At 44.2% G+C, this 27,756-nt stretch overlaps 1 protein-coding gene across 1 annotated transcript in view; it reads left to right on the forward strand.

Annotated features, from left to right (window-relative positions):
- NCKIPSD (NCK interacting protein with SH3 domain) overlaps positions 1-27,756 on the forward strand; it is an 83,307-nt gene that overhangs the window by 46,298 nt on the left and 9,253 nt on the right. Inside the window, exons 6-9 of the mRNA XM_067544251.1 lie at positions 8,784-8,954; positions 13,035-13,121; positions 14,892-15,030; positions 26,134-26,214. Of these exons, the coding sequence (XP_067400352.1) occupies positions 8,784-8,954; positions 13,035-13,121; positions 14,892-15,030; positions 26,134-26,214 (478 nt within the window). The remainder of the gene's footprint in view (positions 1-8,783; positions 8,955-13,034; positions 13,122-14,891; positions 15,031-26,133; positions 26,215-27,756) is intronic.

Raw genomic sequence — 27,756 nt, forward strand, 5'->3', positions numbered from 1 at the left:
GAGGATTTAGTGGGCTGAATATCAGACAAGAAAAATTGTCTAGCTCATATCTTTTAAATGGTGTAATAATACCTCCAGGGAAGGAATAGGTGCTGCACTGCTTGATTAATCTAAAAATAAACTGGACAAAACACTCAAATGCTTTGTAAGGACAATTCTGTGTTTAGCTGAGGGCAGGAGGGGTGTGTGAACAAGGTGACACCTAGTGGGGTAAAGACCTAACTCCTTTGATTTCTGTGTCAAGTCTTCTGGAGCATAGAAATTGCCACACTGTATTAGAGCAGAAGTCCATCTTGTCTAGTGTCTCTGAGGGTAGCCAGAACCAGATGCTTGAGAGGAAGATGTGAGAACCCCAGTGGATAGAGGGGGACAATCTACCCCCCATGTTAGGTCTCAACCTGGTCTCCAGTAGTTAGAGATTGGCTTAAACCCTGAAGCATGAAGTTTAATATCTCTTCCAAAGTTTGTGTTAGTACTAACTGTAAATCTTGCGAAGTCCTTGCAAAATTTAGTAAGGCTTTTGATGCAATCTCACGTGACATTCTCATAAGCAAACCAGGAAATGTACTCTAGATTAAATACTATAAAGTGGGTGCATAATTGGTTGTAAAATGGTACTCAGAGGTTCATCAATAGTTCACTGTCAAAGTGGGAGGGCGTATTAAAGTGGGGCTACTGCATGAGTTAGTCCTGGGTCTGGTACTATTCTTTATTTTCATTAATGTATTGGATAATGGAATGGAGAATATGCTTATGAAATTTGTAGATTACACCAATTTGGGAGGCGTTCAGGTATTTTGAAGGACAGGATAAGAATTCAAAATGATCTTGAAAAATTGGATTTAAATCAACAGGATGAAATTCAATAAAGACCAAATGCAAAGTACTGCACTTAGTAAGGAAAAATCAAATGCACAAATACAAAAAGGGGAGTAACTGGGTAGGTGGTGAAAAGCATCTGGGGGTTATAGTGGTTCATAAATTGAATGTGAGCCAACAATGTGATGCAGTTGTGAAAAAGGCTAATTTGATTCTGGGTTGTATTAACAGAAGTATCATGTAATACAAAGGAGATTATTGTCCCACTCCATTCAGCAGTGGTGAGGCCTCAATTGGAGTACTGTATCCAGTTCTGGGCACCACACGTCAGGGGAGATGTGGATAAATTGATAGGAGTCTAGAGGAGAACAACAAAAATTATACGATTTAGAAAACCTGATCTGTAGGAATTTAAAAAAAAAACTTGGTACATTTAGTCTTGAAAAAAGACAACTGGGGGACAGGGGTCTGAACAGTCTTCAAATATGTTATGGGTTGTTATAAAGAGGACTGTGATCAATTGTTCTCCCCACTGAAGGTAGGACTGCTTATTTGCAGGAAGGGAGATTTAGGCTAGATATTAGGGAAACCTTTTTCTAATTATAAGGGTAGTTAAGCATTGGAAAAGACTTCCAAGGGAGATTGTGTAACTCCCAATATTGCAGGTGTTTTAAGAACAAGTTAAACACCTGTCAGGGATGATCTAGGTTTGCTTGGTCTTGCCTCAGCGCAGGGGACTGAACTTGATGCCTTCTCGAGGTCCCTTCCAGCCCTATGTTTCTGTAAGATCACGTGACAGCAAGTTATACAGTCTACCTACACATTGTGTGAAAAGCTGTTTCCTTTCATCAGATTTGAATTTGACACATTTTTAATTTCATTTAATATCTCCTTGTTCTTGTAGTGACAGGGAGAACAGAAGCTCCTGATATATCATCTCTTGACAGTTCATTATTCTATATACTTTTATCATGTCTCCTATTAGTCATCTTTCAAAGCAAACAATTGTTATCTTCTCTTTTCCTATGAGAGTTTTTCCAAGTCCCTAATCATTCTCATTGCCCTTCTCCGAGTCCTGTCTAATTCTGCAATATCTTTTTTGAGATGGGGTGACCAGTACTGTACACAGTATTCCAGATGAGGCTGCATCATTTAATTACATAATGGCATTATAAAGTTCTCCATGCCATTCCGTATGCATCCTAATATTTTGTTTGCTTTTTTTGAACACAGCTGCATGTTGAACAGTCTTCACTGAGCTGTCCACAGTGATCTGAGGGATTGGTTACCTTAGAAGATGTATGAATGAATTTTTCCTTCTATTATGCATTATGCTTTCTCCTGAAAGATGTTTAATCTCTGCCTCCTGTTAAATTGCAGTGTCACATTGTTCCACTTATGACATAGGAGTCAGGATCCATCTACATATCCATTAAAATCAGGCTTTAAAGCTATTGACTGTTGTGTAAGCTCTGCTTTGGTTAATGGAGTTCTAATGTAAGTGGGATGGCTAGCATGGATTGGCCCAAGCCATGTTAGACCAGTCATGTTTACAACTAGATGATATTTTGGTTTGACACCTCTCCCCTTCCCCCCAAATGCTTTCTGGGAGGCCAGACTCTGTTAGAACCCTGTTTGGACACAGCAAATTTAAAGCACGTTCTGTTTGCATTTGAAACTCAACTGTCAGGCCAGGGTAGATGAAAAAATAGCTCTTTGACCTGTCAGAGATGGAGAAAAGAACTGGTGCATTAGGGCTGAAGCGTGACTGTGACACATGCCGAGGGTATCCAGGGCTGTGAGGCACCTCATTACTCCCTGCCCTTAGCATGAGGACGCCTTGTCTCTGCCTGTCAGGGGTCAGCTCCCCAACTTCTCCGGCCTCAGGCAACACAAGCCCTCCCCTCTCAGCCTGCACAGTCTTTGTTGTCCCTCTGCACATACGCAATGGCCATGCTCCAAGCATTGCTCCCCCCTCCTCCAAGTGTCAGACCCTGTTTCATTGGACACTCCTAGAATTCACCAGACTGCTCTTCCCAGACAAATGGCGCACCTGACTTTACCACTTACACCTCAGGGTCACCTCTGTGGTCAGTTCACAGCACTTGGATATGTTTAGAGTGAAAACAAGTAGAAATTGACTTAACAAAGAATCGAGATTTGAGAAGAAGCAAGTAGAATTAATGGAAACAAATGGGTACGTAACTTTAGGCTCTAGCAAAAGTGTTAGCTAACAAGATATTTGCTTGTCTCATAAGGGTTAGCGCATCCAAAGTCTCTCTCCAAGCATTGAACAGCAAGATTGGCTGTGGTGCTCTGTTAAGCAGCCAGTTGGCTTGTCTTATGGTCTCTAGGTGAAGGATTATACTTCTGCATCCCCATATATTCAGTAAAACCTGCCGTAGAGGGCACCTGCCACATGTGACTACTTTCAGAGGCCACAGATCACCACCGCGCTCTGGTGTGCAAACTTTTGAAGAAAGACCACCTCTTACAAGAGATCACTTTTGCTAACTCCCATGAGCGGTCACTCTTGGCAGGTTTTACTGTAGTTCCAGCCATCTATAGTCTTCACTTGTAAACTGGGTATTCCTGCTGCTTGTTTATTTCCTGCAGAGAATCTCCCCTGGAGACTTTGTAGTCTCTTGATTAGCATTTTGCTCAGTCTGTAAATGGGCATCTGTTGTGAAATATACAATATGTAGTTTACATATAGCTAGACAAGTAGGTAAGAAGCATAAGTGTGTGTGTGTGTGTGTGAGTGAGAGTGAGAGTGAGTGAGTGACTATAAAAAACTCTTTACACATTATCCACATGTACATTTAGCAATGATTATGATAAACAGTGTGAAATAGGTTTTCAGTGGAGACCTGGCATGACGTGTTTAGAGACCAGACCTGGGGGGATCCCTGTAACATTGCACCATGCCAGTTGTCACCAAGAGGTCCCTGGGTCACAGTTACCAAGGTGTAAATCCACTACCATCCAATGGATTCTTGCTGGCACTGGGTTGTGATGCATTTAATGGGTGTAGGTGAACTTTGCTACCTTTCAGTCTGTAACTAGCCGTGACAGATTTCATTGCTGACATTGTTAAACCGTTGCTCCACCTCTTCCTGGTACTGCTGCTTCTGGAAGCAATCTGCCCTTTGCACTGAATTTTTTTCTTCTGCAGTTCAGTTTTGCTTAAAACGAACAATGTTTCTGTGTTGTTGAAAAATTTCTCCCACTCTGTGTGCATCTAGCTTTTCTCAGTCCTGTAAGGGAGGCTCATTCCCCTTGTTTGTTCAAAAGCGTGGGGAGCTCAGCAGAGTGACCACTTGGGAGGCACTTGTACGGCAGCTTTGCTCTTGGCACTGTCTGAGTAAAGTTCCTGTAACGTTTCTCTGAGAGGAAATGAATATTTTTTTTTGAAAACTGTTAGGGCTCAGGAGGCCTTTTGCTTGTAAATGGCTATGAAAGTAGCCCTGTTTGGGGAAGTCAGTGCCAGATCCTTTTAGCACACCATCTTCTCATTACGGTTCTTGATCAAGGTCTGCCATCAGCCAGAGATAGCTGCTGCTGAGTAAATCTGTGAAGTGAATGCTTATGGGCCTACAGATGGCTGGAACACCTGAAAGGCGAAGTCTGGAAGACATTACTGAAGCGTAGCTAATGTGGTGGTCGAAAGCCAAGTAACTCCTCTCTCCCTGTGACACGCTTGCACATCTGTACACGCCAGACTTCTGCATCTCCGCAGAACAATTCTTCTCTCTAACAGGATTATATTTCCAGTGAAGATTTCTTTAATTATTACATGCCCAACCAGGGAGCAAAACTTGCTCCTAAATGAAAGCGTATGTGTTCAGAGGGGTTACCCTGGGGAGTTTGGCTCAATAAATTAAATTAAGTGTCTCTGTTAATCTGGACTAGAGTCTGCTGGGGAGAGCTGTTGAGGAGACCAGCTCTTTCCATTAGCTGCTAGTTATTGAGGGGGTTTATCTGCCTCTTGCAAATAAGGCTGTAGGGCACAGCCTTTGTTACAACAGCAAAGAGTGAAATACAGAACAGTCTCTTTTGTGTCTCCCCTGAAGAGCTGCTGTATGTTTGAGCGGCTGTTGATATATGCTGATCTGGAGGGGAGTTGTTGGGAAGATGTTTGTATTCAAAGCACCACTGATTCTCCAGAACTGGTGGCTTGTGGTGGGGAAGTAGAAAAGGAACAAAAATAGGAGGAAGAAGAAGCGGAAAGAACAGCTTTGCAGTTCCACAGCCAAGTTTGCAGAGCAGAATCGACAATCTGTTTGTTAGCAGTGGGGGTAAGGTGGCAAGAGAGAAGCGGCTAAAACATAATCATGTTCTGTTTAGCAGAAATGAAAGCCCTGCAGCTGTGTGTGGTTCTCTCTCCATTTGGTGGGGACCAGCTGTTTTGCTAAAAACAACAAACTAATGCAAAGCAAATTTCATTATGAAAACAGTAGCATCCACTCACTGATGGTGTCTGCTGCCTTCCCAGGAAACAGTCTGATTCCTGGAAATGACCTCGTGGAGTGTCCACAGGGCTGTAATAGCTGCCAAGCTGCTTAATAAGTGAGAGCTGACCCCATTGCTGAGGTTGGGGGAGATGAGAATGGTGCTCAGATTCCATTAAGACTGCACACTATACAGTTCTACTAGTGAGATTGGAGCGCTGTGTTAGGAGATTGATCTCATTCAATCCATTAGCAGCTTGATGTTCATTAGAATTGGAAAGCCGGAGGGATTGTAAGAACAGAAATTTGAGTGTTAAGAGGCTAAGAGGAGCTCGGGTTAATCATCAAAACAAGTAAATGATCTAAAAAGGCATCCTGATTGTGAACTCTATTAAGAGCAGACCTGCATATTTGTGAACACCTACTAAGATACTGGACACCATTAACCCCCTCAACAGGGGCTGGCTTTGGGGTGTAGAATAGCTTCCCAAGGAAACTCCATCACTGGGAAGCTTGAAAATGGGCTGACCAAAGCACTTGAGACTTTGCTGCAGGAAACAAACCTGCACAGACAGAGGGAAGGATGTGACCAAGTAGGTCTCTTCCATCTACCTTCTGTGATTCAAATCACTGTTTAGCATGGTTGCTCTAATCAGTTTGTCTGTTCTGTGTTTCTGAAAGCCTCACACCAGCCTGCTGGTAATCTAGCTGGCCACTTGTCTGTCCACAGGTTCCCAAGATGCCGTTCTCTAGAGTATGCAGTGGATTGTGGTAAAGTTAAACCAATACATTCCCTCCTTCATTATCTCAGCCTGACAAAGATTGTATAATTAACAGCAACAAGAACACTTTGATTCAGTGCTTCAATTATGTAGTAAAAAAAGAGCCTAATTAGTTCACACCTCAAATGCCACTAAGCAAATTATGAACAAGTGTGTCTCTAATAAAACAGCTTAAACATTGCACTTAAATTTGGAATCATTTTTCAATTCAGGGTTACTGGATTTCAGCTGCATTGGCAATAGCTCATTCTTTGACATTCAAAGTGCTTATGGCAGCTACCAGTGCATGTTTTGAAATGAACTGGGCTGCATCTGTGCTTAATTAAAAAAAGATTTCTGCTTTCTTCTCCAACATGAACGTGTGCTGCTCTGGTTTCTAATACGAGTTACCGCTCAAAGGTTTTACAGTTGGAGGTGCCACAAGTGGCAAAAAAGGAAGGTGTGGTTAGATTCTGTTCTCCTCCTCCCCTGTCTCTCTGGAGTCTGAGGCTCGGTGCATGTTGCATCGTACATGTAATGAAGAATAAATTGTTCCCAAATTTAAAGAGATGGGGATCTCTTTTCTTGCTGCTCAGGGAAAGGCAAAATTTATTACTCCCTCATAAACCAAGCCCTTTTGTTCCTTCGATGGGCCACGTCGATGAAACAATCTGACCACGTCACTCCCATCTTTGAACCTTTTCTGGCTTCCCCCCTCCATTTCATCAAGTTCAAACTTCTTGTCCTGGCCTTCAAGGCCCTGCATAATTCTGCCTCTTCTACTAATCCGTTCTTACCTCTTCTGGTGTTGCACCATCCCAGCCTGTCCCCTGGATCAGTGATGTATGTCATTCTCCATTTCTTCACCAACATCTCAGTATCTTCAGCGCTGCCCCTTTGTCACAGAATCTTCTTCCTGAATCTGCAAGGGCAATACCCTCCCCTCATTCAGACCCCGACGGTGCTCCTCTCCCATGATATGCACAAGAAACTAGTATGTTTATAGCTAATATGTAGAGTAAACATTCATTTACAGAAAAAAGTGGCATACAACATTCTGTCAGGATGTGGCTGGCTGTCACCTGGCCACCTTTCTCTTCAGTTGTTAATTTTTCCCCTAGCTTCCATCTCTCTGTTTTGTCTCAAGCGTGTAAGCTCTTCAGGGCAAGGATCGGGCCGCCTTGTTTTTTTGTACAGTATTTTGCACATGGTGGATGCTACCAGACATGTTGTTAATAATCCGAGAAAGATACCTGTGCTGAAAAATAAGATTTGCTGATCTTTGTGGCTACATGTGAACACACAAAGCTATGGTGCAATGTCATCTAGTTAGGTTATCTAAAGAAAGGCAGAGCCCAAGCAAATTGAGAGGAATTGATTCCTGCACAGGATAATTCAGAAGGCAGCAATCCTAATACTTAATACTTACTGTGCTTTAACATCTTCTAAGTGCTGTACTAATATGAAGTCATCTGTTATTGGTTATTGATACAACTGGCAGGTGAAATGAAAATCTGCCAGTTCTGAGCTTGGGAAAAATGGACTCTATTGCTGTGATCACATCCAAAGAGCTACTGGTTGAACTTCCAATTTTGTGGGACACAACTGTGTCTTGTAGGAATATGAACTCTGCTGATTGACCTGGTTCCAGTAGTCCAGGTTGTCATACAGTATGTGTCCAGTGCCAGAACAGTTTCTTTTACCGCCCTTGGCCTGGCAGTCTGCATTTATCCTTTTCAGTCCAGAGGGTTCCCACCAATGTGCTTATAGACCTCTCCTGTGCTTGGTACCTGCATCTAGAAGGAAGATGATTTTATTGTTATGGCATTGGATTTGTACACTGAGAATAGTACACCCTGTGTGGGTACTGTAAAGTTAAAATAATATTTGTAAAATGTGTTGAGCTGCTCAGATGGAAAGGAAAGTATTATTACTCTGCTGTATGTTAGGAAAGTAAAAGCAAGATGACATTTTAATGTGGTGCCACCAATGTGGTGTCTTGTTTGGTTTATTTCCCTTAAATATTTTGAAATTGACAGATTGTGGTGGTCAAAACAAGTAGAAGCTAGTTCACTCTGAACAAGTTCCTAGATTGTATTTTTCTTGTGATGGAAAATGGATAAACCTTTCCACTCAAGTGTCCTTCCAAAGCATTGACAAAACATGCTGTTTTGCAGACATGTGGCCTTCCCATTTCCTGTTAACAGAGAGTGAAGGATATTTATGTACTAAGCTATAATTATCTGGTCCATACAACCCCCAGGTATAAATTCTCATGGCTGTAAGAGTGTTTGCTGAGCTGATCAGATGTTAGGCTTCTCATTGATCCAGCTGAGACAACCAGCTGCTCTGATGTCCAGCCTTATGTTTCTGCAGTGGAACCTCTGAATAGAAGTAAGCGTGATTTTTCATACCCTCTGAAAGCAAACTGCCTCTCCAGCAGAGTGGTCAAGGTTTTGGAGATGTAAAGATGATTTCTGACTCTGCTCCGACCCTGGAGCCTACCTTCACTGAATCAGTAATTGCATTAGCTTTGCAAGAACGGGAGGGGGAGGGAACCAGAAAACAGTGTATTGAAGCTGAAGTAACAGAGCTGGGTGGTGGTGTTTTAAACTTGCCACCCACCTGCTCCCAGTTATTATCTGAATGAAGTGACCTGGGAGGACTCAGACAAAGGATACCCATGGAAACAATTACTCTCCAAAAAACTGCTAACCTTTATTACTGGTGTTTCTTTTCTGTTTTCTTGCAGAATCTGAGTTCTGGACTGCCATCAGGGCAGATCTGCCATGATGAGCAGCGGCTTGAGGTGATCTTTGCAGATTTGGCCAGGCACAAAGATGATGCTCAGCAGCGCAGCTGGGCACTCTATGAGGATGAAAATGTCATCTGCTGCTACCTGGAAGAGTTGCTCCGTATCCTGGTGAGTAACTTTCTTTAAATAGGTTTTGTGAAGCTGAGATCCCCTTCTAGATTTCCTCTCTGTGTTCTTTCTTCAGGGTATGTCTGTGTGGTGCATTAATGTTTGGCAAGCCAGGTGGGAATCTGCAGTGCACCAATTTACCACACAGTAACCCGCTGTTTGGTCACTGCTGCAGTTCAGTAAAGATCCTGGAGCGTGGCTTGAAAGCACAGTATGCTAAGCTGCACTCCAGTACTTTCACTGCTCGGTAGCAATGTCCAAACAGTGAGTGAATATGGAGCAAGCTGGGGCATTGTAGAGGCGTACCCTGGCGTGCAGTGTGCTAATTCACCCCGTAAACAAGCCCTTAGTAAAATCACCAGATGACCTGTTCAAGGAATTATGTTACCATAATTAGGGGCGTTAGACAAGCCCTGTCATACGAATGTACTTATGCTGTAATGCAGCCTGGGTCTTAAGTTGGAAGCTCTAAATAAGGTGCTGCCTGCATGGGGTCCACTGTGCTTGGGAACTGTATTTAACTCCACCTTGCAAACTTATCATCCACCCATGCTTTTCATTGATCAGTACTTCATTCACCTATCTCTAATTAATAAATAAACAAACCACCACCAAAACCTTCTCTCCAGACAGGTGGGTGAGTAAAACTCTGCAAGGTTGGTGACAACACATGTCCATGGGAGACTTGTTTCACGGTATGGCTGGCCTGCGTGCAGAGGCAAGCACTATCACAGTGTTCTAGTGTAGGCCCTGCCAACTGCTGCCATTGCCCAGGCTGCATGAAAAGTGTTGCTGGGGCTGTTTAAAAACACTGCTTCCCACACTGTGTAGAGGCCAGTGTGGAAAGCCTCAACTCTTAATTCCTTCTGAACACATGAGCTTCAGCTCCTTCTCCAAGGGCACGTCTACACTACAGCTGCTAAGCAGCACAGTTATGCTGCTACAGCTGTGCTGCCGCAGTGCCACAGTGCAGATGCTTGCTACATCAACAGAAGGGGTTTTTCGGTTGATGTCACCAATCCTTCTCTCCAAGAGATAGTAGCTAAGTTGACAGAAGAAATCTTCTGTCGATGTAGCTGCATCCACAGTGGGGATTAGATCAGTGTTTAGGGCATGAAGTATTTCACAGCCCTGAGCAATGTAGCTAGGTTGATCTAATTTTTAAGTGAACACCAGCCTTAAAACATACAGCTAATCAGACTGGGCTTAATCCAGCTTCCAGCCCCCAAACTCTGCAGGGTGAGCTCTGCGATATTTGAAGAAGACAATGCAAGCCTAACCAAAAAGGTCGAAGTGTTGTCTTAAGGGTGAATGTCAAAGCCTTTGTCAGCAAATATTAAGCATCCCAGCACATTTGTGTATAGACTAAGAGCTATATTTTCCCAGGAAGCAGCAATGGAGGAGCCTGAACGCTTGCCCTTGACACATGCAGAGCTCATCTCTGTGTGGGAACTTGGTGGTTGTGTGGAAATTGTGCGGTTCCCTTGCACAATGATATGCTTGATGTGTGTAAATGTCAGGTTTGCTGATGCTCCTGTTTCCCACACCTTTGCAGTTCTGGCCTATGTGGTACAAATAGTTTTTAATGAGGCTAATGAAGATCTTAGGGATAATGGCAGGGTGGCTAATGGGAATGAGGATATGGAGGTAGAAATTACCACATCCGAGGTAGAAGCCAAATTCAAATAGTTTAATGGGAATCAATCAGGGGCTTGGATAATCTCTATCCAAGAATATTAAAGGCACAGAGCGCAATGGAAAAGCGATGAAGAAAGACCTTTGTTTTGTGGATTGTATTTTCTGAAGGACAACCTATCCTGAATTTATCATTCAATGAAGAACAATCAACGCTCATAGTTATACTTGTTTTCTACTAGCCTACCTCAGTATTTCTTTTGTGAGTGATGTACCCGAATGTTTGAATGCTTATAACTCAACTGTATCACTAAATTGGTAACCATTAACCTGGGATATTGTAGATTATGTACTCTTTGTGTTGTATGACTTTCGAATCAAACCTTGTACTGTTTGGATAATCTATGCATTATTCTCAGGCGTACAGAAACTTCCCTTCAAAAAACTCTGTATTTGATCATTTTACAACATTAGCTTTAATAAAGTTTTTAAATATGAAAATTGAAAGGTGGATAAGGAACTGGCTAAAAGGGAGACAATAACGGGTCATACTGAAAGGTGAACTGTTAGGCTGGAGAGAGGTTACTAGTGGAGTTTCTCAGGGATCGCTCTTGAGACCAATCTTATTTAACCTTTTTATTAGTGACCTTGGCACAAAAAATGGGAGTGTGCTAATAAAGTTTGCAGATGAGACAAAGTCGGGAGGTATTGCCAATACAAGAATGACCTTGTAATTGGAGTAATAGAAACAGGGTGAAATTTAATGGTGGAAAGTGCAAGGTCTTGCATTTAGAGACTAATAAGAATTTTTTCTATAAGCTGTGGAAGCATCAGTTGGAAGTGAAAAGAGGAGACGGACCTGGGTGTATTGGTTGATCACAGGATGACTATGAGCCACCAATGTGTTGTGGCCATGAAAAATGCTAATGCGGTCCTAGGCGAGGTATTTCGAGTAAAGATAAGGCGCTGGTGATTCCTCATCTGGAATACTGCATGCAGTTCCGGTCTCCCCTGTTTAAGAGAGATGAATTCAAACTGGAACAGGTGCAGAGAAGGGCTAGTAGGATGATCCGAGGAATGGAAAACCTACCTTGTGAGAGAAGACTCAAAGAGCTTGGCTTGTTTAGCCTAACCAAAAGAAGGCTGAGGGGAGATATGATTGCTCTCTATAAATATATCAGAGGGATAAATACAAGGGAGGGAGAGGAATTATTTAAGTTCAGTGCCAGTGTGGACACAAGAACAAATGGATATAAACTGGCCATCAGGAAGTTTCGACTTGAAATTAGATGCACGTTTCTAACCATGAGAGGAGTGAAGTTCTGGAACAGCCTTGCAAGGGGTCAGTGGGGGCAAAAAACCTAGCTGGCTTCAAGACTGTGCTTGATAAGTTTATGGAGGGGATGGTATGATGGGACAGCCTAATTTGGCAATTAGCTGATCTTTGACTACTAGTGGTAAATGTGCCCAATGGCTTGTGATGGGATGTTAGGGTGGGACGGGTTCTGAGTTACTACAGAGAATTCTTTCCAAGGTTTCTGGCTGGTGAGTCTTGCCCACATGCTCAGGGTTTAACTGATTGCCCTATTTGGGGTCGGAAAGGAATTTTCCCCCAGGGCAGATTGGCAAAGGCTCTGGGGTTTTTGCCTTCCCCTGCAGCATGGGACCTGGGTCACTTTCTGGTGGATTCTCTGCACCTTGAAGTCTTTAAACCATGATTTGAGGAATTCAATAACTCAGTCATAGGTTAGGAGTAGGAGTGGGTGGGTTACAGGCATGAGTGAGTGAGGTTTTGTGGCCTCCGTTGTGCAGGAGGTCAGACTAGATGATCATAATGGTCCCTTCTGACCTTAGTCTATGGGTCTAAATATGTTTTCATATTTGAGTGTTAAATACTAAATGCGTGTGTGATGTGTTTAAATCTGTACATGGCCTGCGTTCTGTTTGTGATTTGGGATCTGACATAGACTGATATTTTTTCCTTTATAGATTGCAAGCACCATGCGTGTGCATGCACACGTACGTACACACACAGCACTCAGTATGAGGAGCCCAGCCCTGATTGGAGCCTCTGGGTGTGACTGCAACACAAACAGTATTTTCAAAACCCTTCTTGGCTCACCTTTTTCAGATGCTTTCAGCCTGTAAGAAATGCAGCAAGAGACTCTCCATGGCACTGAGGCAATTCCAGGAGTTCACTTTGATCCGGGAATCTCTAGAGCAGCTGTTTCCCCATGCGCTGTCTTTGTTCTTCCCTCCTAATTTCTTGTTAGCGTGGCTGGCCTGTGGACACTGAAGCCCTGAAGAAGGAGTTGCTGGTGGGATGGGAACAATTCTTCATCCAGCTGAAAGGCCACCCTGACTTGGGGTCTCTCTGGGTTCCTGACAGAGACCCTCTGGCTTCTCCATATGCCAACAATCTCACCTGTTTGTTTGTGTATCCAGACAGATGCAGATCCTGATGTTTGCAAGAAAATGTGCAAAAAGAATGAGTTTGAATCAGTCCTATCCCTTGTGGCATATTATCAGATGGTAAGAGGAATTGTGTTCTTTGTATCTTCTATTGGAGGTTTCCCTGTAGACCCAAAGTATAAGGGTTAACAAGCATGAATGTATGTACAATTTTTTCCCTGCTTGGACAGTTTGCTCTCTGAACTAGACTGAGTTTCAGAAAATTTCTCTTGCATACTTAGGTAACTGTGTATTATGCTTGTGGGTTGTGCAGAGCTTACATGGAAGATGGGCAGGTAGAACTTGACTCTAGTTTCAGGAGCAGTATTTAGTACTGTATCTTCCAGCAGTCTGAAAGATAAAGATTGCTGCTTTTTTTTTTAGCTCCACAAAGGAACAGAAACAGCAGCTCTACTATTGTCTGGAGGAAGGATTTCCGAGAATGCCTTGGGAAAGCTGACAGACTGTGACTGCTCCTCTCTTACCTGATACATGGCTCTACATTAGTAAACAGCTCTGATTAGGAATGTGGGTTATGAAGAGAAGCCCTGGGACAGAGGAAGGAAATGGATGTTCAGAGGAAGAAGTGGGAAGTTTGCCTTCTGTGTTGAAATACTTCTCTGCCTCATTCCCTTCCTAAGGCTCACTGCTGTAGCACTGGGGAGGAGATTCTTCCTTAGTCCCCAGTCACAGCACAGGAAACCTTAGTGCAATTAGTTTTTAATATAACATTGCTCTATATAAACCCTGAGCCTGGTAGGGAAGAGGCCGCAACACGTTTGAGAGAACTGGGAAGACCAGTCAGGAGTACAGGAATCTGCTGGCTTTCCCAGTGCGTTGTTGATCTCCCTGGTGTGCTCTGTGAAAGTGATTTCACAGGAAGAATGACCACATGGAGAGCAGAACAGCCACTCATTGGACAATAGCAGCTGTGACACTTGGCACTCCTCTCTCCATTCTTCTAGGTTTCTTTTGTTTTTATCTCTGTGACCCGTTTGTTGGCTGTATTTGGAGTGATGTCAGGTGGAGCTTAGCCTCAGGGTTCCTGTCGGAGCGGGTGGACTTTCAGGATCAATCAGAACCACTGCCTTGAAAATAGTCTTTATGGTGAAAGTTTTGCTTTGTGCACTCCAAAGCCTTCTGATTAAAAACCCATTGTCTCAGCATGAAACCTGACAACTTTATCGCAGCCTTTCAAGTCCTTTTAATTAATTAACAGATGATGCAAAATTGGTTTAGATTTTAATAGATCCTGATAGATGTTGAGTAGCTAAAACTCTTTTTCAGTTCCGCACTAGGCACTTCACTGTGATTACTCCCGAGGTAAAGAGAGCGTTTGCAAGCCATAGTGCTCTTAGGAGACCTATTTGCCCTCTCCTTACCAGGGGTCATGAAATCTCTGCATCCCTGTAAGAGAAACTGTCATTCAGAGTAAATCAGATCTGTTTTTGTGGGGCCAAAACAGGATCTTACACCTTAGGCTCTCTTCATCCGTCTCATCACAACAGCCAAACTGCAGATGAAAAGCACGGTTTCAGATCTGAGCTATTGCTGCCATGTACACTTCGTTAGCATCAATAGTCCAGTCATTAGTAGCAGATCCATCACAAAGACAAGTTTTTAAAATCTATACAGTTTTTAACAGCTGGTATTGGGACTAGATCAAACTACACTGGCAAGATCTGTGCCATTTCTGATGATGTGTTGAAAACTGGGCTGCCTAGCACTTCAGCTCACACGTTTGCAGTGGTCACAGTAAGTCTAGACTTGCAAATTCCCTGCTGGGCTTCTGTCCTGAACTGAGTACTTGACTGTGGTTTTGTCTCATTGGAAGGCTTCCTTTCCTTCTAGGAACACAGAGTGCCATTACGGCTGCTGCTGCTGAAGTGCTTTGGAGCAATGTGCAACTTGGACGCTGCTATTATCTCCACTCTCGTTAACTCGGTCCTTCCAATGGAGCTGGCTCGTGACATGCAGACTCATACGCAAGGTGAGCCATTGTTATGGACTGCTCCTAGAGGTGACTACTAAGGGAATGTCTTTCTATTAGAAAGATTACTGCTGTTTGGGAATTTAAATTTTGGAATTCTAGCCCACGTGAGCTTCCAGCTCAGTGTGTCCTAAGCTTTCTAGGAGAGACATGTATGCTTATTTTAAAAAATACATCAGATTGATTAAACTTATAAAAACTAGCTTTGGTTTTAATCCTTTGATTTAGGGCAAAATAAATAAACACTTTATATATTTATAGCACCCCACATTCTTGCTGTTGAATATAGAGTTATGAAGGAAGGGGCATAAATTAATACCATTTGTTTGTTTATTTCTGCCAAGTGTTGGTATTAGAACCTTTCAGCTTTCTGTTTGTTTCATGGTATTGATGAAAGATGCATGTAGATTCTTGAGGAAGAAATCTGGCCTCTTTCAGGCAGGCTCTGTCTCTGTACGCCATCCTTTACGCCCCATTGCTAAGTGTGCATCCCTTGCTGACGACTGGAGAGAGGTGTGCTGGTTCACATGGAATAACTTTCCTTGCGGTTAGTCTGGTTGCTCATTAGTGTCACCAACCTGCATGGAATGGATGGGATATTGGAGCTTCCAGTTAGTGCAAGAGCATGTAGACATAGCTCCCGTCACTGATCTTCTCTCCCTCCCTTAGTCCTTCATTAGGAGTTACTCTACCAGGGGTTTAAATCTGCGAGACTCATAGAAGCTGAAGATGGGAAATACCTATTAAATCCCATTTACCATCTAACCTGCACTTAGGAGTCAATGTGAGATTGTTCCTGACCTTACACTTGCTGACCACTTGTCCAGTCAAGTTTTCAGTCCAAGCAGTGGAGCTGCCACCCTTTCGCTGGGATGATGTGGCCTGACACATCTCACCAATATGACAGTTCCCTTTACTAGTTATAACTCTTCCTTTCTTTAATTTATCCCATTACTCTGTTTATATGCCCATGCACTACTGTAAACCATTCTTCAGCAATAACCCTCTCTTACGTGTTCTTAGGAGAAAAGTGCCTTCTAGGCACAGCTAGACGTCAGACTGCCCTCTAGCAGTGCAGATGTCCCGCTTTTTGTAGGTCTGCAACTGTGAGGGTTTCTTCAACGTTCTTGGTCTCTTAAGAGGAGATTTCCCTCTCCAGTTAGTGGTCTGGGCCTGCTGCTGAGGGGATAATAGCAACATTCTTACCTGCCAATCTGGAATTGGAGACAATATTCCCCAACTTTCAGATTGCACTGGTGACCGTGGGAATGAGGATGTGGAAACCTTGAAGCATCCCTCAGAGGAATGTGGGCAGGCAGCTTCGCAAGGTGATGTATGAGTGAGTGCCATGCAGAGCACATTCTGACTGCATCTGGGCGCCTGGTTTCTGCGTAAAGGACAGACATGGAAGCTGACACTTCCGTTAAGAATAACAGAAAACCTGCCTCACTGGGGTCATGAGCACCATTGCCCTGGGAACACACACACTCTCCATCCCTGGGAGGCCAGCTGGGATTCTGATCCCTCGTATAGCCTGAGCACAGCTGAGAGCTGGTTGCAAATGAAAGCATCCTCCAGTGACAAGATGTGGGCTGGTTCTGGCATGTAGGGCTCTTGATATTGGATACTCTTCCAGGCGCACTCCTAATCGGTTAAAGCTGGTTTATTCTGCTGATTTTTTCTCATCTAATACCTGAAATTAGACAGCTGAAAACAACTCCTCCTTATCAGGGGCCATTTGGGGGAGAGGGCGGGAGACATGTGAAGCTAATGTGCCAGTGTGTACAGTTTCACTGAGCGAATGGGTGGTGTTTCCTTGTCAAACACAAAGAGAAAACTGTTTAACAAGCCCTGCTAGGCTGCTGACTCTTGGAAAAACCAAAGAATAAACCTTACAGCTGGAAACTCCTCCCCTGAGAGCTTGTTCACTTTCTCAAGCTGAGCACGGTTCTCTTTACCCGAAGCCAATGCTGGGCGTGACCTTCAGTGCCGGGCGTGAGGGCGCTGTCACAGTCTGCCTGCCTCTCCCCTGTGTGAGCAGCCAGATGCAACCGAGAGAAAGAAAGCATTAATTAAAGCTGTGTGGAAATGCAGCAATAGACTAGCAGTGTCCTCCTTTATATCAAATGTAACTCTAAAAACCCCGCCGAGCTGGGAGCGAATAACGGGAATGTCAGTCAGTCCTTATCCTTCTGCAAATGAGAAGGAGCCCCCTATTTCCCTGGAAGGAAGAGGATCAGGCAGCTTCCAAAGTCTGTCTGCAGCTTAGGTTTGTCTAGCTCTGTGGTGTGGAGCTGTGGGCTGATGACTGAACTAGGAGACCATGTGCAGTTAGAACCGGGGACTGAAGGCTGACTGGTTTCTCACCATTATTCTTGAGCGTACTATACAATGTCTCACTCTGCATGCGCTAGAACTACATCGCTGCCAAGGATTCTGCCTTCCCCAGCTGTCAGGATCATTTTCTCCTTCCGTTCCCCTTCTGTCTGCTTTCTGTTTGATGTACACATTCTCTTCAGAAACCTGCCCTGTCTCGTCCTGTGGGTTTGGGTGGAAAAGCTCCATTTAGCTTGGTTTCTATAATGCACAAGAGAGCGTTAAGAGGCTGTAGTAAGTACAGGTCAAAAACAGACTCGGGTCTGATGCAAAAGTCAGAATTTCAAACTTCTGTCTCCACAGGATTTAAATAATGAATTAAGGACAACTCAGCACTGAACAAGCTGCTAATGCTGTGTAAACATAACCCCTTTCTGCTAAACAAGTCCCACCTGTCATAGTTTTCACTGCCATACTGTTATGACATTTTTTCTTTCACTTGTTTCTCTGCTATTTATAACCTGAGATCTGGAGTTCTGAGTAGTGGATTTTGTTTTGATTTTTGGCTTGAAGATAGGTTTACTTAACAAACAAACAAACAAAAACAAACAAAACAAACCAACTTTAAAGTTCCATCCATGTGGTTCCCAAACTTTTCAGACCTACACTTACATTCCATAACCGGATCTGGCAAGAGAGGCCTGACATCCATGGGATGGGAAGTAGTGGTGTATCTGAGATCTTAACCTGGCCCTAGTACCATTTCTATAGTGTCCATATCCGCAGTATCCAGCTGCTGATCAGGTCAATTAGATCTACTTAAACTGTTGAGTTGCCTGAAAAGTTTGAGACTCTCTCCCATCAGCATAGAGCGGATACAGGGGAGACCTCACGCCGGTGCAGCTATAGTAGTACAGCTGTGCCGCTGTAAGGTCTGTAGTGTAGACATAGGCTAAAAAGAGTGCACTGATGACTGACTGTGGAAGGGTCCGAGGCACAGCAAGTCTTATAGATCCTTAACGGGGCTGCTTGTTATCAAAATTTGTTCAGTTCATCCTCTTAAATTTGGGGCTCTCTCTCAAGTGGCGACTCTGTATTTATAATTAGCTTGTTCTATTGAGCTGCGCTGCTCCTATTCAGGAAGTTAAGGGCCTGACATTTAAAATGTAAAACTAGTTTAGTAGCTGGGATGTTTGTGTGGAAGAGTGGGGGCCTGTGCCTTACAGCAGTTTGAGATGTAAAGCCCATGTGTCTGGAATGCAGCAAACGTATCATTTTCCACCCCCCTTTTCTCATACACAAAGTGTGTTTTTTATTTGGAAGTTGTATATAAGATGCTTGTTCTCACTACAGCTGCAAAATCCAAATGATGAAGAATTAACCATTTTCCTGGCACTCCAAAGCTTTTGGCTCAGAGTTACGGAGTCTTTCCTGCTCCCCCATCCACCCCAAAGCGGACCCTATTGACATTTTCTAGTGGTCTCTTCATTATAACAACAGAGCTGATATTAAGGGTTAATATGCATGTTCCTGCTGCTCTTCTCCTTTCCTTTCTCTCAGACACACCATACAATCCTTCATCCTAAAGACTGGTAGCAGCATTGGTGGGTAGGGTTTAGTGGAATTAGTGCTTGTAAAAAGTTCTTGACTCTCAGCCTTGGAGACCTGTGCTCTGATCTCACAGGTGTGATGCAAGCACCAGCAGTGCCAACTTCTTCCACACTTCACTGCTAATATGCCTAAGTCTTGCCCTGAAGGAACCACCTCTAGGATAAGAAGGGATGTCAGCCTCTGTGGTCTGTGCATTCCTAGTCTTTGTACTGAAATGGTCAAGTGGGCCAGCTAATCTCAATTGCAGTGTTATGTTTTGGTTTGTTTTAACGTGGATACTTTGCCTATCAGAAACTGGATTGAAAACCCATTGCCTCACTTTAAATGGGGGCCCATTGAACAGCCCATAAAGTGGTGGTAGCTTTTGGTCACTGACCACTTCAGCTAAATTAGAACCAGTAATTTAAGTGAGAGAGAGTCTCATTATTAACACGTTGAGCCCCACCTGTGCCCCATCCAGTCTCCAGTGGATGTTGTTAATATGCAGTGATAACCTGGTAGTTTTCTATCCTGGAGATAAGGAGGAGTTGGTCTCCTCATATTGCACAGGTGCCCTGGATTGAAGTCTATCTTGCAAGATGTTTGGGCAAAACTGAAATTCTTGGACCAGCTCCTACTGACCATGAAGGCTGCAGAAGTGTCACCTGCTATGCCCTGAGAGGGGACCAAGATTTCCAAAGGGATTAATAGGTCTGTTATCCTTCAGTTTGAAGCAAAGGCTATCACATCCATTTCACATGAGCTAAGTAAATTCCATGTTGGCTGCCTCTGAGAGATGGGATGATGGAATTTACTATGTCCGTAGCTGATAGCCTGCCTGTACTAGCCCAGCAGTCTGTGCAATGGAAAGTTATGACTAATTTGGCGGTTGAATAATCCAGTGGCAGGAAGTTGAAGCTAGACAAATTCAGACTGGATGTTTTCTAAAAGATCTGGCCTAGGAATTATTTTGGAGGAAGTTCTCTAGCTTGTGTTATAGAGGTCATTACAATGGTTCCTTCTGGCCTTGGAATCTGGGTGCTTGGGGAATGAGGTTGAGCCTAATGCAGTGGCCTTTGCACTCCTCTTTGTTTCTATTCTGACATTATGCATTTCAAAAGGGGAGCGATTGAAAAATACTTTGAGCTTGGGGCAGCACAATGTATATTGGATTAATACAGAGAGGACTGAGTTCATTATGCTTATACCATATAAGCTTTCTCTTTATATTACATTGGCTTATCAGTCATACACAATGAGTTTAACACAGTGCATTTCTTTCTGCCTGAGCTGGAAATGCTTGGAGATGGAGCTTTGATTGTTTGCGGTAGCAGGATCCTTGCCTCCAGTTCAAGGTTAGTCCTGGTTTGCTGCCATCTAAAAATAAACTTTCTCTTGCATCCATCACTAATTCATAAATTTGTCTCCAGGCGGATGTTTTCGTGCTCTACTCAGTGCTAGGGTAGTGCTGCAGCATTCAGCCTCTCTCCATCTGTGCAGTTAAGGTGGACTGGCCATCCCTTCCTTTAGAGCCCCTCAGCATTGCTCATTAACTAGACCGAGGAGTCATTGCTAAAGAACGCTTTTCCCAGAGGCCATGTGGCTCCTGCTGCACCGTGCTGCTAACCTAGGAATCCAGTCTGGTTCCCTTAGAATGGAAGTGTCAAGCTCCGACAGTAGCTGGCTTGTGCTTATCCTTACTGAGCTCCACGTGGATGGAGCGTTATAATCCTGTTCGACATGTAACCAGTTCTTTTTGTAGAACGGGATCATCTTGTAGCTCTTGGGGCAATGTCTGGCTTCCCTAGAGCATAATTGGTCTTATCTGTTGGGTAACTACAAAACATCACAGTGGTGCAAAGAGATGGAGTGGGGACTGGAACATTTTCATTTTCTCCCATTGGACTCCTGCCCTGCAGCCTCCCAGGATTTGTCTGTACTGTGCATTAGAACCTGTGTCACCAAGTCTGAGCCTGGGCCTGCAGACTTGGGCTCACGCTACGACGCTGAAAACAGCAGTCTGGATGACATGGCTCAAGCTGGAGCTCAGGCTCTGAAGTCCAGGAAGCAGGAGTGGGCTTCAGAACTCCAACTCCAGCCATAGCATCCGCTCTGCTGCTTTTAGTGCTACAGCGTGAGCCCCACAAACCCGCATCTGTAGACCTGGGCTCTGAGACTCATTCCTAGTGTCTTCTCCCTCCCCAGCCTTCACTGGATGTCTTCAAACTGCAGCTGCATTCTACTAGTCTAAGCCTTTTGAATCATGCAGCACTGTGGCATCTAGGCACCAGAGAAACACATCAGGAAAAGGACACTTCCCATTCTGCCCAAAGGAGGCATTCGTGCTGGACACTCCCTTGCTTCTGTGGCCGGAAGCAGACTGCTTTTAGCTGTGGCAGCTTTACAAAATCGGGTCTAGCTCCTTTGTTGCCTTAAATGTGTTATGCATGCCAGGTGTGTGTTGTCTGTGCTGCCAAAAAAAACCTGTTTGTGCTGCTCTTCCATTCACTTCAATGGAAGTTCATTAAACAGCAGCTCATCATAAAGCAGGGGGGGCTCCAACCACAGAGAAAGTGAATGGTGAGAAGGGATAATATGGGCATGTATTCTTGCCCCTGGCAAACTTGCTGGGTGTTTTGGCCCCTGTGATCCCAAGATAGATTTGTAGGGCTTTAACAGTATCCACCTACCATTTTGAAGCTAAACACTGAGGTTCCTGTCACAGAGAGCTAGCTGCAAACAGCGCCTTGAATGAAATGACCTTGAATCCTGAAGTGATTTAAGCTTATTTTGGCCCTAGGAATTTGGGAATAGCAGCTCCTCCATTGTCTGATATATTGTAGAGTATCTAATCCCTTTTGCGGATGGTAGGGGCCAGAGCAATCCATGCCAACCCTCAAGCAACTGGGCATTGGAAAGCTGGCTGCAGAAGTGTCGGGATCCCTCCTGACTAGTTACAGAGGAACACTTGAGGCTCAAGCTCTCTGCATGTATCCTGGATGCCTTTGATGAGAAAGCACTTTACCCTGGGGTTGATGCAGGCAGGTTGGCTGCTGTCCAGGTCTTCTGACAGATGCTTTGGTTTTATTGCTCCTGGACAGTCATTTTCCTGTAATGCTGCTGGCTTGCAGATCTATCAATGTGTTGTTAGAAGAGCTTATAATAAGACACAGGGAGGCAGAATTAACCAGAACAATTCCAGGGGAAACAGATGGATAATCTCCTCTGTAATCATGACCGTCCTCTGTTGCAGTTCAATATACACACACCTCTGTCAAACATTTTCACTTGAGCATTTGAGGCAGTCCTCCTCACCTACCCTCCCCAGCTTTTCCATTGTGCGTTTTGAGGTGGGGCAGGGTGGGGCTTATGAAGATCTTCAAGAAACTTAAAATGTGTTTCAACAAAGAGCTCTCTTGCAAAATACCGCCACTAGCTTCAGAAACGTGTGGCAGGAATTCACTAGCATGCCTTTACTGCCCCTTGTAACCACTTGGGCTGTGTGTTCCATCGGACATCAGGAGAGCCCCTCAGCTGAATTAGTCTTGACTTCTTCCAAAAGAATTGTACTAATGCTATTTTTCCCCTTCTGGCCATTCGTACCGTCCTAAATAAAAAGTCTTGATTGATTGCCTCAGTTCTTCAGCACAACGCTGGCATTGTAAAAGATACGGAGAGTCTTCAGTAGTTTGCAGGGGACTGGGCAGGTTGGAATGCCCCAAAGCACAAGCCCCTCATTCAACATGCTGATGATAAACCATGTACTTGCATCTGTTTTGAGTGATTACGCTGCTCTCAAGTCAGCATTTATTCGTGTTCCCTAATTGCGTTTAAAGCTCAAGAATGCATCAGGCTGTGTGACTCATCGGTTATCCCAAAGGACAAAGCCAGGGTGGGCCTGGAATCTAATGTCTCTGGTTCTGGTTTGCCTCTGACTCAAGTCTTTTGACTTTGGGCAAATCTGGTTTAAAGATTCGCTGTCTAGACTTAATTCTTCTTTTTACCTTGTCGTCCCAGTGGGAAATTGTATGTAGCAGTTGTGCCAGGGAGACATCAGTCTTAGATTGTCCTTTTCCCCCCATTAACTGATCTTTTCGTCCATGTTTGGATTTACACACAACTTTAGTCTTCTCCTTAATCACCACAAGCACACACTGCTCATTGTGTTTTAGCATTTCAATCGTTATTTCAGTGGCTTTCAGTATTTCGTCACTTCCCATTCATATGTGATCATTATTTCAAGGAAAATGCTTCACAAATCAGAGCCATATTAGGAACATAGGAAGAGTCCAGCATACCATCTCTGACAATGACCACCACCACGTGGTTCAGAGGAAGGGGTAAGACAGTTACACCTGGACAACTATGACAGGAAATTTCTTCCCAACTGCAGGAATTAGTGGTTGGCTTATGTCCTGAAGCATTTTTAACCTTACAATTGTAATTGCCATTATCCATACAAATGCCCAGTCCTATAGTAAAGCAAACTGAGCTGTGGCCTCAGTTACACCTTGTAGCAGAGAGTTTCACGGATTCATTCTGAATTTTGTTTTTCAAAATATCATTGAATGTGTCTCCATTTTTGTATTATGAGAGATTAAATAGGAGTGCCCAGTTTACCTTCTCAGCCAGTCACTCTGTAGACCTCGGTCAGGAAATCCTTGAATCTTATTCATGCTGAAATATTTTTGGTTAAGCATGATTGACCTAGAGACAGACTCTGCCTAAGGAGTTTACAGTCTGAAAAGTTCTGCAACTTGTGTGATGGTGTTGCTTTGCTTGACTCCACAGTTCAACTGGATTCCCATAGTCTGTGTGCAAGAGATCGTTTGTATAGATCAGGGGTTCTCAACTTTTTTTTTGCTTGGGACTCCCTTTGAAAATGTTTCGGGCTCTGATGACCCCCTCCTCCACAAAAGTGATGATGCCCCCCCATGCCATGCCATCTTTACCGACATGCACTGGGGATGACAGCTCACAAACCCCTTCCCCCCCATAATAACCTTGCAATCCCCTGAGGGATTGCAAACCCCCCAGTTGGAGAACCCTGATATAGATTACTATTCAGAAATATTGCATTGTAAATGGCTCTTTAGCACCACCTTCTCATGATGCAACTACTGCACAAAACTAAAAATGATTGCAACGTTTCAGTCAGTTCCAGTGGTAGTAAGATACCACAGTGATAGTGTTATAGTCTATCATCCAAGAACAGTATCTGTAGGGCACAAGACACTTGACAGATGGTGTGTTCAGATCTGGCAGGACAGGGGATCAGCTGAGGTGCCTTAAAAATTAATTAGGGACAACGTGCCTTTTGTAGTAAATATGGCATCACTTATGGAAATGTGTGTTGGACAGAAAACTTTTACCAAATTCACATTTTCAAGGAGTAAAAAGTGCCTTTCTGTTAAAAAAAAAAACTGTTTAAAAAAAAACAAACAACCAAACCCTAGGTTTTATTTATATCAGATGTATAAGTGACCCGACCACGATCTGGTCGATGTAACTGAACATAATATTTCACCTTTATCGAGCACACACTGCACTTCCAAAACACAGTACAAACATTAATGCTCCACTTCCTGAAATCTTCCAGATGGAATTGAGGAGATATAGACAGTGCATATGTCACAATGAAATACAGTAATGTGGTTCTTCTATAACCCCTACTGAAGCTCACCACCTAATTAAGATTCAGGAAAGGCAGTGGTGCTGATTCTGTGGAGCATTCATGTATAGCCACTGCCAGTGCAAATTGTGCTGGGCTAGCAACCGTGGGACAGATTGATGCATGAGATCAGTGAATCCTGGAAAGCCAGCAGAAAGCACACCTGGAGTCCTGAGCATTGTGTGCCGGAGTCTCAGATGACTTTAAACAAATTTCGGCAGAGCTGATCCATTGAAAATGGAAGAATGCAAACACGGTAGCAAAGAAACCTAGCTGTGATGTGATCTTAACCATTGAAGCCGGAAATATTTAAAAAGGGCTTGAAAGATGGGTGCTTTCCTGGTTCCAGTAATTATATAAATTGTTGGAGGTGTCCTGGGACGGCACAGGTAGGATTTTAATTATTCACCTGTCATGTTTGTTAGGAGCCTCCTAAGAAAGAAGGAAAAATCAAGAATATTCATTATGATGATCCTCAAATTGAAAACGTGTCTTCCACGTTCGTTCCTACCCTACTTTTTTTTCTCTTCCCTTTCCACTGGAGCACTTAGCTGATTGCGTTGGTGTAGTTCAGGAGTGTATCCTCCAGAGCTGGATAAATTATGGAATTTCTATAGCAAGAGTATGTATCAAAGGAAACTTCAGCCCATCAAACTCCTCTGCCCTCCAACACAAACTCTGCCTTGGGTCATAGATTAAAAAGGGGTTTCCTCTTTTAACCCTGACCACCTTTTGTGAATTTTGTGTCTATAACTCTGCTCTGTCTTGCAGGTTCACATTGAGATGCCAATTGTGTTAGTGGTTAACACGTGATTGGTACTGGACCTCATGTTCTGAAGAAATCCAAGACTAGACTAGCAGGCACAGTATATGTCAGAACAGAGGTGCCCTGGCAGAGTTAGGTGTGTGCTTGTGAGGGTGAAAGTCCAGGATTAGACTAAATCAGATCTGAGGTGCGTTGGCAGAGCTGCAGCAGACAAACAAAACCCACTCAAATGCTGCTTGCCCTTTTTTTATTTTTAAAGACTGGGTGGGTGTTGGGAAATTAAATATGGCAACTGAACTGGGAACTGAATCTAAAATTCCTGAGTCTGTCCTGTGCTACCTCACTGTGGTGTTAATTAAATGTATTTATCATTGCGGTGCCCAGATCAGGGCTCGTTGTGCAGGTGCTCTCAAACACCTAGGGAGACGTGGTCCTGGTTCCAAAGAGCTTACACTGGAATATGACAACTGACGTGGTGCAGAGAGGGATACAGTGAAATACATGTAACATTAGACATGTGTTTATTTGTATTGTAGCATGCCAGCTATCCTGCAATGCCCCTCAGCTTTGCCATCGTTAATTGGCTGGATGTCTTTTCTAGCCATCACAGATGAGATTCCTCTCAAAGATGGAGAGGGTAGTCGCCTACCTTCCTACATGTATTAAATTATTTATCATATACGCTCATCACCACAAACCAGAGGGCAGACACTTGACATCCTTGAATATTAATGGCTGGATCTATGGTTTTATCTTGCAGACCATCAAAAGATGTGCTACTCTGCCCTGGTGCTGGCTATGATATTCTCTATGGGAGAGCCGCTGCCATATCACCACTATGGTAAGAACTGGATGCACGGCAGGGAGGGAAAGCCAATACCTAGACATCTTGGGGGCGTTTCCTGGCATTTTCCAAGACGCAAGTTCTAATCTTAGGAAAGCCAAACCTAAGCAAGCTGTGAAGAGGAGCTGGTCTCTTACAGCAGGCGGAGGGCTATGGAAATACAGGACTCAGGCATCCCAGATCTCCAGGGGGAGGAGTGCAGAGATGGGTAGAGACCATTTAGTATCTGAAGGGGTAAAATGCTGTGGCCATGGTGCTCTTCTGGTGGAAGAAACTATTTAGCCACCAGTAACGCTACTGTTTGGCTGCACCCTGCATGTAGGCTTGAGTACTGTCTTATCCCTGCTGCTGAGTAGAAGGGAATGTGAACATACCTTCACTCCTGCAGTGATGCTGATATCACCTGTCTCATAGTGAGAAACTGAGAACAGGCCATTGTTTACAGCCGTGGATCCCAACCTTTTTGGCTCGAGGGCCACAAATATCATTTTTAGAACCCTGAAGGGCCACCAGTCTATCAACTCATAAAAGATGTATTGACGTATACACCATTAAGGACTACAAATCACTACATGTTTAAAGGAAACATTTTGATGCTCCTGTGCTCATTTTTACATTCACTGAAGCTGTAGATGAGTGACTGTCAATACCCACTGAAGCACATGGCCTGGCGTGGCTTAAGTCATGGTGGCTGCTGATTTTTAGAGTCCTGCCCTTCTCCTCAAGCATGGTGAGTCCTGGTTCCTGCCTGCTCCACAAGGCTGCCTCCTCGCTGCTCTCCTGTCCCCCTGGCTGCAGCAGGGAAACCACACACGTCCTGTAGCCCCCTGCGCTCTACCTGGGTCCCTAGGCAGTGGCTCCCTTCTGCAGCCAGGGGGATGGGAAATCAGTGCTCCCTTTCTTCTGGCTCCAGCAGGGACCCCAGTGCCTAGGGACCCAGGCAGAGCACTTCGCTGTGCTCCCTGCTGGAGCCAGGGGAGGGGAGCAGCCTGCACCCATCTTGCACCCCCACAGCAATGCTCCACCTGAGTCTTTAGGCACTGGCTCCCCTCTGCAGCCAGCGGGAGGGGAGCGGCGGGACACTTTTGGCCCCCAGGCCACAGGTTGGGAACCACTGGTTTACAGCCATGGTCACAAAGATGCATTCTGTGGAGTTACCCAGTGTGGCCAGTGGCTACCCTCCCTTTTAACAGAAGGCGCAGACTACAGACCCAGCATGGAGGGCACCATCCGGATCTGTGGGGAAGGCTTCCTGGCTCATGATGGAGCCTTGTGTGAGGGGACCTGGTGCTCAATGAGCTGTACCTTGGTTCTTAATAAAAGCATTGCCCCTTTCGTGAGGGTGGCTGCAGTCTGCCCTATTCAGTGGAAATTAGACACCACCTCAGGTATCTCACACGTCGTAAATGTGGCCCTCACTGGGGTATAGTTGGATGCCTGCAGTTTTAGTTCATAAAGGTTCTTCAGCGGTAGGCCCTGCAAACTTCATGCTCTTCATGAAAGTTGAGATGATTGCACATAGCCCACTGAACACCAGAA

This window comes from Emydura macquarii, unplaced genomic scaffold (genome assembly GCF_026122565.2).
Source record: "Emydura macquarii macquarii isolate MOO-44397 ecotype Brisbane River unplaced genomic scaffold, CSIRO-AGI_Emac_v2 contig_968, whole genome shotgun sequence".
In the NCBI taxonomy this organism is placed as follows: Eukaryota; Metazoa; Chordata; order Testudines; family Chelidae; genus Emydura; species Emydura macquarii.